At 46.0% G+C, this 11399-nt stretch overlaps 1 protein-coding gene and 1 non-coding gene across 2 annotated transcripts; both read right to left on the bottom strand.

Moving 5' to 3' along the window:
• Positions 1-2996: 2996 nt before the first annotated feature.
• On the bottom strand, positions 2997-5735 carry PPP1R3G (protein phosphatase 1 regulatory subunit 3G). The gene has a single exon (XM_066264924.1). It carries the CDS (start codon positions 4722-4724, stop codon positions 3669-3671), a length of 1056 nt encoding a protein of 351 aa, XP_066121021.1. The 5' UTR covers positions 4725-5735; the 3' UTR covers positions 2997-3668.
• Positions 5736-10948: 5213 nt separating this feature from the next.
• Positions 10949-11052, bottom strand: LOC136332701 (U6 spliceosomal RNA). Its single transcript, XR_010730863.1, has one exon. It is a non-coding gene; the product is annotated as a U6 spliceosomal RNA (small nuclear RNA).
• Positions 11053-11399: the final 347 nt, after the last annotated feature.

The following is an 11399-nucleotide window of genomic DNA, read 5'->3' as shown; positions in this document are numbered from 1 at the left end:
TGCAAAAAGGCACTATTCAAAAAGAAATGGTATACCAGACCCAGTACCAAAACTTGCATGAAAAGATTTGACTACTTTTGTATTTACTAACAAAATATAAGATAATTTTGATAATTGTTTATTTTAATTGTTACAGTTTTTATAAATATATGTGAATTAAGAATTCATTATTTCATCTATGTGATCATTTTTTAATGTTTTACCCCAAGTGTAAAATCATAATTAACATCAGGTGTCTTTCCATTAATAAGTTACTATTTTAAAATTCTCCATGATCTATTATTACTTTAACAAACACTGCTAAAGTCAAAAGGGATGTCTCTAAACCAGAGTTCAAACAAAATAATTCTATGGCTTAAGACTTCCATTTTAAGGCACAACAATATCTTAGTTTTTGTAGCTTGATGTTAATTCAGATTGGTGCTATATTTCAGGTGCATTGATTTATTATTTCTTAAATGTGCCAAAAATAATAATAAATAGAACCACTTTAAAGTGAGGCCAAGGCTGCCATGCCAAAAAACAAAAACAAAAAACTGCACTGCGTGTGTTATACCTCAAACCTAAAATATTAAAACAAAGCAAAATAACCTTGGACTTGGCCTAAAGCAACATTATGTCCCAAAGAGTTCTTTGCAAAGATATCAAGAAAGCAGATAATATGACTATCAGACTGATGACTACCAGACTGAAAACTAAAAACATTGTTTAGAATTAGCATGGCTATGTTAGCTTGTCTGTACCAACAGAAATGCCTTTCTTCTATTGATGTAATTGTTTTCCTTTCCTTTCTCATAAATACCCTTGCCTTTGTCTCCTAATTGGAACGCTAATTGGGCTTTTGCCTAAATCAGTGCATCACAAATAGCTATTCATTGATTTCAAATAAATGCTTGTTGCCATTCACTTTGAAAGGTCTTTTTAGTTTTAGGTTAACAGATGAAAGAAAGCAACAGATTTATTCCCCTTCCCAGTACGGTAATAATTGTACATTGGTGTCATAGTATTGTATATATTCTCACCAAGATTACTAAGAACATTGTAAACAGTTCTACCTTTACCCAAAGGAAGTATTATTCAAGTGGCAAATTTTACTAAAAGTTCAACTGCTTTATTAGGTATAACTCAGCATGTGGTGTTTAAAAAATAGAGCAGGAATGGGCAAAACTTTCTATAAAGATTCAAATAGTAAATAGTTTAGACTTTGCCATATGGTCTCTGTTGCATCTACTCAACTCTGCTCTTGTAACAGAAAAGCAGTGGTAGATACATGAAAATGAATGTTCATGGCTGCATTCCAATAAAACTTTATTTATGGACACTGAAATTTGAATCTCATATAATTTTCATGTATCACAAAATAGTACTCTTTTGAATTTATCCAACTGTTTAAAAATGTAAAAATTAAAAAATATATATATATATATACAGTGTGTCCATAAAGTTATGGTGCACTTTTGACCGGTCATAGGAAAGCAACAAAAGACGATAGAAATGTGAAATATGCACCAAATAAAAGGAAAACCTTCCCAGTTTCTGTAGGATGATGTGGTAGCATGTGCACATGTGCACATGATGACGTAACACCATGTATACAGCAGAGCAGACCACGGCCATACCAGTCGAGATATGGACGATACAGAGGAAAGTTCAGTGTGTTCTGTGGATCGCTAAATTCGAATCTGTGACCAAAGTGCAATGTGAATATTGGCGTGTTTATAACGAAGTGCCACCACATAGGAATAACATTACTCAGTGGGAGAAGCAGTTGAAGGAAACCGGCAGTTTGGTGGAAAAACCCCGTCCTGGTAGGCCATCAGTCAGTGATGAATCTGTAGAGGCTATATGGGATAGCTACCTAAGGAGCCCTAAAAAATCTGTGCATGAGCCCACATCGAACTGCACTGAATAGGTATGAAACTGAGAGAGTTTTCCTTTTATTTGGTGCAGATTTCACATTTTTATCGTCTTTTGTTGCTTTCCTGTGACCGGTTAAAAGTGCACCGTGACTTTACAGACACACTGTATATAATAATAAAATAAAAGCATTAAGTCTTTTTAGCTCTCAGGCCCTAAAATTACAGGCTACAGGCTGAATTTTGGCCCATGGGCTGAACATGCCTACCCTTATTCAGTAGTGAAACCATCGCTCCCGTTACAAAGCAAATTCATTGTACTAGTCATGTGCAGGCAAACATGAAAACTAAAGAAAAATTATCAAGGGATGACCAAGGTGTAAAGGACTCAAGTCCTCATCCAGGATGCCCACCTGTCCTGCTCTTGCATGGCCTGAATCAGTGTATCCAAAGCCATCAGCAGTGAGTGAGGGTAACCAGCCCTCGTGCCCTCAGTCCTGCTGCGTGCAGGGCACCCATGTGGTTCTGAGCAGCATTTACTTGCTGGGCATGTTCCATAGTCCATCGAGTCACTACCACCCGCTGTGACTCCGAGTGGGACAGACAGCCACCTTTTCATCCCTCATCTACTGCCCTTGGAGTTGAGCTCCATGGACTGCTAATGGCTCAGAGAAATCTAGCAGATGTATGTGCTCTGCCTACACAAACGGGGTTGGGGATGCATGGCCAGCTCCTGGGGCTCTGGCGTTTGGATTCACCAACTTCCTATTTGGGAGGGGTACAGAACCCTCCCACAAAAAAATTTTAAAGAATACTTTTGCCCAACCTGGGAAATTTGGGCCTTTACAGTAGACAGAATGGACCAAAGAAAGGAAATTTGGAAATACCGTTGTTTTTTTCTTTATTCATTTTTTTTAGAGAGGAGAGAGCGAGGGAGAGAGAGACAGAGAGAGAGAAGCGGGGAGGAGCTGGAAGCATCAACTCCCATATGTGCCTTGACCAGGCAAGCCCAGGGTTTCAAACCGGCGACCTCAGCATTTCCAGGTTGAGGCGTTATCCACTGCGCCACCACAGGTCAGGCACGGAAATACCGTTGTTTACAGTTAAACTGCACACATCAGCTGAGGAAGTTCTCCTGTCTGCTAGAACCTCCCAACCCCCTAGGGGCTGAAATACAAAATGCAACGTGAAAGGGTATGCAAGCAGCCTTTACTTTTTCAAAGGACATTTGTACAAAGGCACAAGTAAATAACATCAAATCTGGGCAAACATCTCCCTGAGTCCCGGTAAGAGAAAAGGACAGTGGGCCAAAGCACCACCCGCTTTTCTCTTAGAAACAGCGCCCGAAGGAAGGCTCCCACGTGCATCTAAGTCCAGCACTTCCTTTGGGGCGATGTAGCGGGATGCTTCATCCGTTCCTTAAGACCTGTGGGGTCTCCAGCAAGCTGCAAAGGTTAAACACGATGTCTACAGTTAAAAACACATCCCAAGGTCTTACAGCCTCGTTCAGGAGTCAGGAGCCTTTTTCTTGGAGAAAACTAGTCAAAGTCTTCAGGATTTCTTCCCATTCTGACGCTAGGGCAGAATTCAAGAGGCCGGCTAGTAAGGCCTGAGACGAGAAGATAGACCGGGAGGTTGGGTGCTTTGCCCGAGCTCACCCTGCTTGCTCATGAGATCCGTCTGGGTGTGACTTTGCAACTGAGTGGCTCCCTCCTTTCTTTCCACGCTCCGCTCACTCCAAATAGACAATGCTCAGCAAAGCTTCGGGGCAAGTCCCTCAGCGCGGCTCCCTTCCCACGATCCCTCCAAGAGTCAGAGGACGTCCGCGGGACGCACGTAGCGCAGCGTATAGTTGGCCCCCGCGTTATTGTCCCAGTACTCGCCTTGGGCGCAGCGGTAGCAGACCGCAAAGTGGACGGCGACGTCTGGCGCGTTTATATCCTCCCCCTCCTTGGGCTGCAGACCCGGGGGTAGGCACAGAGAGAAGTGGAAGCGCTCGGTACTGTGCTCCTCCTCCGCACGCCCTGGCCCAGGTTCCCCCGACCGCGCCTCCTGCCGCTGGAGCGAAACTGGCTCACGCTGCAGTTCCGCGGCCACGTCCAGAAAGGAGCGCCATTCGGTGAATGTGTAGCGGACTGCCACGGCCCTCGGCCCGGGGCAGCCCAGCACCCGGCCGGAGCCTGTTACCTCCGCGCCCCAGGGCGCCGAGCAGTGTACGCGCTCCAGGCACACGCGCTGCCGCCGCAGGAGCTCATCCACAGCGCCCGGCCCGGGAAGCTCGAAGACAGGACGGAGCTGCGGAGGAGGCGCGGCGAGGGGCGCGGAGGCCGCCGCCAGCAGGCTCGGAAGCTGCTGCAGGTCCCCGGCGCTCATGGGAAAGCTGCGGAGGCGGGAGAGCACGGCTGAAGGCACCTGCGGCTCCTCGGCTTCGCTAAAGTGCTTAATGCTGGCCAGGCTCAGTCCTAGCGCGTCCGCGAACTGCACCCGCTTCTTGCACTTGGCGCAGCAGCTATCCGCGCTGTGCGGCGCGTCCTCGGCCCTCTCGTCGCCCTCCGCGTCCAGCCCCTGGCCAACCTGCTGTCGCTGCTGCAAGAACTTGGCGGCCTGCAAGATTGGGTCAGCGGGCAGCGAGAAGGAACGCGCGCGGCGGCGGCGGCATTCCAGTAGCTCCTTCTGCTCCTGGAGGGCAGCCTGGTCCTCCGGGGACAAGGGCACGGCGTCGGGGTCTCGGAACTCCGCTCTGCCGCCGCCGTCCCTGCCACCCTCCATACAGAGGACCCCCGCGGTGGGCAGCGCCTCGGCTGGCGAGGGGTCTCCAAAGGGCGCTGGTCCCTGAGCCTCTAGTAGCTGCGTCCCCTGGGGTTCCATGAAGCCGTCTGGGCTCGGAATCTATACGGGTCTCGAACCCCCGGCTCAAAACTCTTTTGGAGATTTAAAACTTTGTGTCGTCGTTGACAGCGTGCAGCGCACACCCCGGGCTCCAGAGTAGAATGCAGTTCCACGTGGGTGCCTCGGGGTTTTAGCAGCAGTGGGAGGAGGTTGTGGGGCCGGCTCTGTGTCAGGCCGCCTTGGCATTGAACCTGCCGGTGACGGGGAAGGGCCTGCGGCGGGGAGGCGTGGCTGTGGAACACCTGGAAGCAAGGCGGAGCCGGGCTGGAGCGCGCGGGCGGGGTTTCTGAATACTCTTGCGGAAAGTGGGAGATGGCGTTCTGCCTGCCGGGGGCTTCTCTTCACTTCCCTCCCACCCGGCGGGTCCCGCGTCGGCCCTGCCTCTGGAACTTCTGGATGAACTCGCGCTCAGCTTTCGTAGACACTGGCATGAGCAGTCTTCTTCCGGCCCGTACGGTTAGCCTACAGGTCCTGACCGGTACTCCTTCGGAGGGTCGCAGAGCGGGCTCCTCCCAGCTGTCGCACCGGCCCAGGAAGTCCGCCGGGCAGTGGCGCAGCCCGCCACGGGGAAACAGAGGGGCGGCCCGGCCAAGCGCTCCGAAGCCTAGAGCGCCTCCCTCTCGTCCTCTTCTTTTCTTCCAAAAAACCTCAGGGCTTTCCGGGCTGCAATCCCAGCTGGAAGCCTGACCTGGCTCGCTTGCCTTTCGGCGCTTCCGAAAGCCGCGCGGCGTGGGGCCTGGGCTGAGTCTGGGCGGGGAAGGTGCGGGGACCGCAGAGGAGTGGACAGAACAGCGAGCCGAGAGCTGACGGAGGCCATTAGCTTGGGGCCTGGGAGCACGTGGCCATCCTCCCCTCGTCCAGCCCGCCGACGCTCGGAGTTCCGCGCGCACCGCCCCCACCGCGGCGGGACACCCGCGCCACTGTCCGCAGCTCCCCCAGCGCCCCTCCTTGCCCGCGGGGCCTAGGGGCCTGACGCGCGCTGGGACTGCGAGGTCGCCGCCCTGCCGCTCCGAAGCTGTGAGAGTCCTTCCCGGAGCCTTCTAAGGGAATGAGAAATCTGGGGATTGGGGAGACTTCAAAAGTGTCTTTTTGTTGTTTTTGTTTTTTAAGGCTACTTTGATCTAAGTAAGTAATTCTCAAAGTGTAGCACGCATCAGCATCACCGGGGGCAGTTGTGAAAACATTGCTGGGCCACCCTGGAGTTCTGATTCCGTAGGTCTGACGTGGTGCCCCCTAGTATTTCTTACAAGGGCATAGTGGTGCGGGGATCTATACACGAATTTTGGAAACTACTTAAAACACCTAGGTGGGTTTAAAACGTTGGAGATTCTAGAAACAGATCTATCTCAAACAAACAAACAAACAAAAAAGCAAAGCCCACTTACCCAGGTCATTTAACAGAGGCATAATAACTAAAGTATGATCTTTGGCTGCTCTTATTTCTATGCCTATTCTCCCTCTTGTGGTAGTGGCTTTGTGGCCCATCCTTTCATTTCTCAGGTCACTCACTCATCTAGCATGACCCTCCTCCAAGCCACTGGCATAGCCCTGATGGAGAAGTTTTACCAGATCCTTGCTTTGACACCAACTATGTACATCTACCAACTATGTTCTAAACACCTCACCTTGACATAATCTGACTCTAGGCACTTTTCCATCCCTCCTCCCCTCTATTTAGGAAGTCATTTTCTGCAAAACGCCCCTATAAGCCTTATGGGCAGATGTGAGCTATAACATCAGTGCCCCAGGCCCCCTGCTCCCAATCTAGCTGAGAAACTGGATTTTTATCTGTTTGACACATTGGAATTTCCCAACATTTCATTTAAGCAAAGAACTCCACAGCAAAACAACATCACTGTCATCACTATCATTATCACCATCATTGTCACCATCATCACCATTGTTAATGTGAGAAAGGTCCAAACCTGTAGAGACATTGTATAAGAGTTTATTTGAGGCCCTGGCCGGTTGGCTCAGCGGTAGAGCGTCGGCCTAGCGTGCGGAGGACCTGGGTTCGATTCCCGGCCAGGGCACACAGGAGAAGCGCCCATTTGCTTCTCCACCCCTCCGCCGCGCTTTCCTCTCTGTCTCTCTCTTCCCCTCCCGCAGCCAAGGCTCCATTGGAGCAAAGATGGCCCGGGCGCTGGGGATGGCTCTGTGGCCTCTGCCTCAGGCGCTAGAATGGCTCTGGTCGCAACGTGGCGACGCCCAGGATGGGCAGAGCATCGCCCCCTGGTGGGCAGAGCATCGCTCCATGGTGGGCGTGCCGGGTGGATCCCGGTCGGGCGCATGCGGGAGTCTGTCTGACTGTCTCTCCCTGTTTCCAGCTTCAGAAGAATGAAAAAAAAAAAGAGTTTATTTGAGCCAAACTGACAACATGCTGAGGAACAAGATCTCAAATGCTCTGGAGAATGACAGTTCCGCAGCAGTTTTGACACATTTGAAATTGAGGGAATTAAGATTAGATGAAGGTAGGAGAAAACAAAGACAGTTAAGATTATGCGTTCCCTTTGGAGGTGGTTACACCTCCCTCTGCAAAAGGGGACTACTCTGTCATTTCAAAGGTGTGTTAATCTAGATGCAAGAACCATAGACAGGGCTTGCTTAAGACAAAGAGAAACCTTTTTATAAGCCTCAGGGGTGTGACCTGCCCAGTTAGGTATTTTCTATTTATTATAGCATCCCTTTTTCTTCCATATTTCCTTTTAGTCATAAATTAATCTGAAGAATACATTGATGACCAACCTTTCAGGCAGGTAGTGTAGTTTTACTGTATTAGGAAGGCTCATTCCTAGCAATTCTCAGAATCAACATTGTCTTGTTGAAATAGTGGGTCATTGGGCATGGGCAATATGTAAGTAACTATGGTATGTGAGTGGAGGCCAAATCTTCACAAGATGGAAAGGCAAGTAAATGGCAGTCAATGCTATGGCCTTCATTGTGAATAAACACTCTGGGTCATTTCTATCCTGTGAACTGTCATAATCCTAATTTTTCCATTAATTTCATTTTTCTGTATTTTACATCTAGTATAACATTTATATAAGCCATAAAAAGTATTAAAAGGGCCCTGGCAAGTTGGCTCAGCAGTAGAGCATTGGCCCAGTATGTGGAAGTACCGGATTTGATTCCTGGCCCGGCACACAGGAGAAGTGCCCATCTGCTTCTCCACCCTTCCCCCTCTCCTTCCTCTATCTCTCTCTTCCCCTCCTGCAGTCAAGGCTCTGCTAAAGCAAAGTTGGCTCCGGTGCTGAGGATGGCTCCATGGCCTCTGCCTCAGGCACTAGAATGGCTCGGATTGCGCAGAGCAACACCCCAGAGGGGCTGAGCATCCCCCCCTGGTGGGCATACTGGGTGCATCTGGATCCCGCACATGCAGGAGTCTATCTGCCTCCCCTCCTCCCTTCCCCCTTCTCACTTCAGAAAAATACAAAGAATAAAAATAAAAAGTAAATTTAAAAAAAAGAAAAAAGATTGTGTCAAAAAAATTTTAAATGGTATTAAAAGTATCTTATACATGTTTGATAATCATAAGCAGTGGACTAGACAGAAAAACCCAAAGAACAAGTACAACTTGTTATGATTAACATCAGTAGGCAACAGCTAAAGAAAATCAAACAAATGGCTTCTGAGTTCAATATCAATCTGTGGGTATACAGGTCTGTCAGGATCTTGGGGTAGCTGACTACCTCTTGTGTCAGTGGCTTCTCATCCTTGAGGAATATTGTTGTCCATTGTAGGTGGAGATGAGTGTCAGAGACAGACGGAGATGTCCATTTGTATTTGGGTACCTGATAAAGTCTCTTTCAATGAAGTTGGAGATTTTCTTTATATGATGTCCTTTCCAATAAAAGAAATATCTTGGTGACAGTCAATGACCTTTAAAGTCTTTGTCTCTTGGGAACTCACTGTGAAAGGACGTGGTTACCAATTTGGCATTTTCTTGAAGTGACTTGATCAAACCTTGACAATAGTGTAAGATGTCTCCTTTCAATAATGTCAGTTCCTAAGTCCCTTCATCGAACTTAAGTCCAGTTAAAAGCACTATGATGCATAAAGGAACACAAAACCTAAAAACGGTTTTGCCAGGGAGCCTTTAAGAGAAACACGCGGCCATCTTGGGTTCCCCAAAGTCCTAACTAGTTATTTAATTTACAACTGCTGTTTAGCCATCCAATATAAATTAGGAATTTTCTTTATCACTTATTTTATAATGCTTCTCATGCCATTTAACATAAAAACAAATCTTTTGAGATGTTCCACCGTCCCTTCTGGAACACAGCAGTTATTTCTACATATATTGAGATTTTTAATCCTTAAATCTTTGATTTCTAATGAAAACTAAGAAGTAAGCAATTAGCATTCTTTAGCTTGCCAGATTTATAAAGACATTTATAACCTCTAGAAACATAAGCTCTTGTACTACAGTGTATCTGTAAAGTCATGGTGCACTTTTGTCCGGTCACAGGAAAGCAACAAAAGATGATAGAAATGTGAAATATGCACCAAATAAAAGGAAAACCCTCCCAGTTTCTGTAGGATGATGTGGCAGCATGTGCGCATGTGCAGATGATGACGTAACACCATGTATACAGCAGAGCAGCCCACAGCCATGCCAGTCGAGATGTGGATGGTACAGAGGAAAGTTTAGTGTGTTCGGTGGCTCGCTAAATTCAAATCCGTGACCAAAGTGCAACGTGAATATTGGTGCATTTATAACGAAGGAATCGGCGCCACCACATAGGAATAACATTACTTGGTGGGATAAGCAGTTGAAGGAAACTGGCAGTTTGGTGGAGAAACCCCGTTCTGGTAGGCCATCAGTCAGTGATGAGTCTGTAGAGGCTATACAGGATAGCTACCTAAGGAGCCCTAAAAAAATCTGTGTGTGAGCCCACATTGAACTGCACTGAATAGGTATGAAACTGAGAGAGTTTTCCTTTTATTTGGTGCAGATTTCACATTTCTATCGTCTTTTGTTGCTTTCCATGGTGCATTATTGAAAAGTGCACCATGACTTTACAGACACACTGTATTAAATACATTTCATACAAAGGACAGAACATTTTATGAACAGATTTTTTATCTTTTACTTTCTTTGTAATAAGAAGCTAAAAATAAGTAAAAAGTAAATCTATGTTTGACAATTAATAACTTTTTTTTGGTAAACTTAGGTAAAATAAAGATATGTTTGTTTTGCCTGACCAGTGGTAGCACAGTGGATAGAGCATTGACCTGAGAAGCAGAGGTCCCAGGTTCAAAACCACTAGATCGCCAGCTTGAGCATGGGCTCACCAGCTTGAGTGTGGGGTCGCTGACTTGAACATGGGTTCATCAATATGATCCCATGGTCATTGACTTGAGTCCATAGGTTACTGCTTGAAGCCCAAGGTCACTGGCTTGAGCAAGGGGTCACTGGCTCAGCTGGATCTCACTGGTCAAGGCATGTATAAGAAGCGATCGGTGACCTAAGGTGATGCAATTATAAGTTGATGTTTCTCATTTCTCTCCCTTCCAGTCTCTCTCTCTCTCTCTGTCTCTCTCTGACTCTTGCTTTCATCACACAAAAAAAGTTTCTTTTACTTAAACCAACAAATTTAAACTAGTTTTTATTTACTAAAGATTAATTTTAGATAGATCGTGTGATCATGAAAAGGTTTTGAGTTATTTTCTAATTTCTGAGAATTTTTAGAATATTCAATATTTATAAAGGCTTACCTTTGAATCAATTAATTTTTATTTATTAAATTAATTTTAACAATAGCATCTGGAGATAGAAAATGACCTCACATTTATAATATACATGTATAGACACACACACACACACACACACACACACACACACACTCACACAGAGCTTTTAACCATGAGAAAAACTCATTAGTTTATAAACAAAACAGTTGGATTCAAATTTGATTTTGGCAGTTGGTATAAGAAGACACATAATTTGTACCCGTCCCTGACAAGTCAAGTTCCAAATGACCTCCCCCTTTAAAAATAAAGCCAGATGTTTGTTTGTTTTTAAATATGTAGTGCACCCTGGCTGAATAGCTCAGTTGATTAGAGCATGATCCCCATATGCCAAGGTTGCCGTTTGATCCTTGGTCAGGGCACATGCAAGAATGAATCAATGAATGCATAAATAAGTGGAACAACAAATTGCTGTTCCTCTCTTAAATCAGTAAACAAAATTTTTTAATTTAAAAAATATAGAACATTTTACAAATTTGCATGTCATTCTTGTGCAGGGGCCATGCTAATCTCTGTATTGCTCTAATCTTAGTGTATGTGCTACTGAAGCCAGCACGGGTCAGCAGTCTTTACTCTTTCAAAGAATTGGGTTGCCATCTAAACTACATCATTGATGATCCATTTATCTAAATGTTTTGAAGCTTCAAGAGACCAATTAAGTATGCTTTGTATTCATTCTGCCTAAATTTATAATTAACTTTTCCTAATTGTGCATGTAAAAGATTCCTTTAGAAGTATCAAAGGAACCTCATCTCAGCCATCTTCCTGCTGCAGTATCAGTGGGAGGCTGACTATCATAGGCTTGTTAGCCTTGGAGGCATGATTTTTCATGATAATTTTAGTTTTCCTTTGCAATCTATAGAGTCCAAGAAAACTTCTAGGAAAAAACCAAACTTTGCCTGT

This window comes from Saccopteryx bilineata, chromosome 3 (genome assembly GCF_036850765.1).
Source record: "Saccopteryx bilineata isolate mSacBil1 chromosome 3, mSacBil1_pri_phased_curated, whole genome shotgun sequence".
NCBI lineage: Eukaryota > Metazoa > Chordata > Mammalia > Chiroptera > Emballonuridae > Saccopteryx > Saccopteryx bilineata.
Note: the sequence above shows the minus strand (reverse complement) of the source record. Positions and strands in the feature narration are given on the sequence as shown.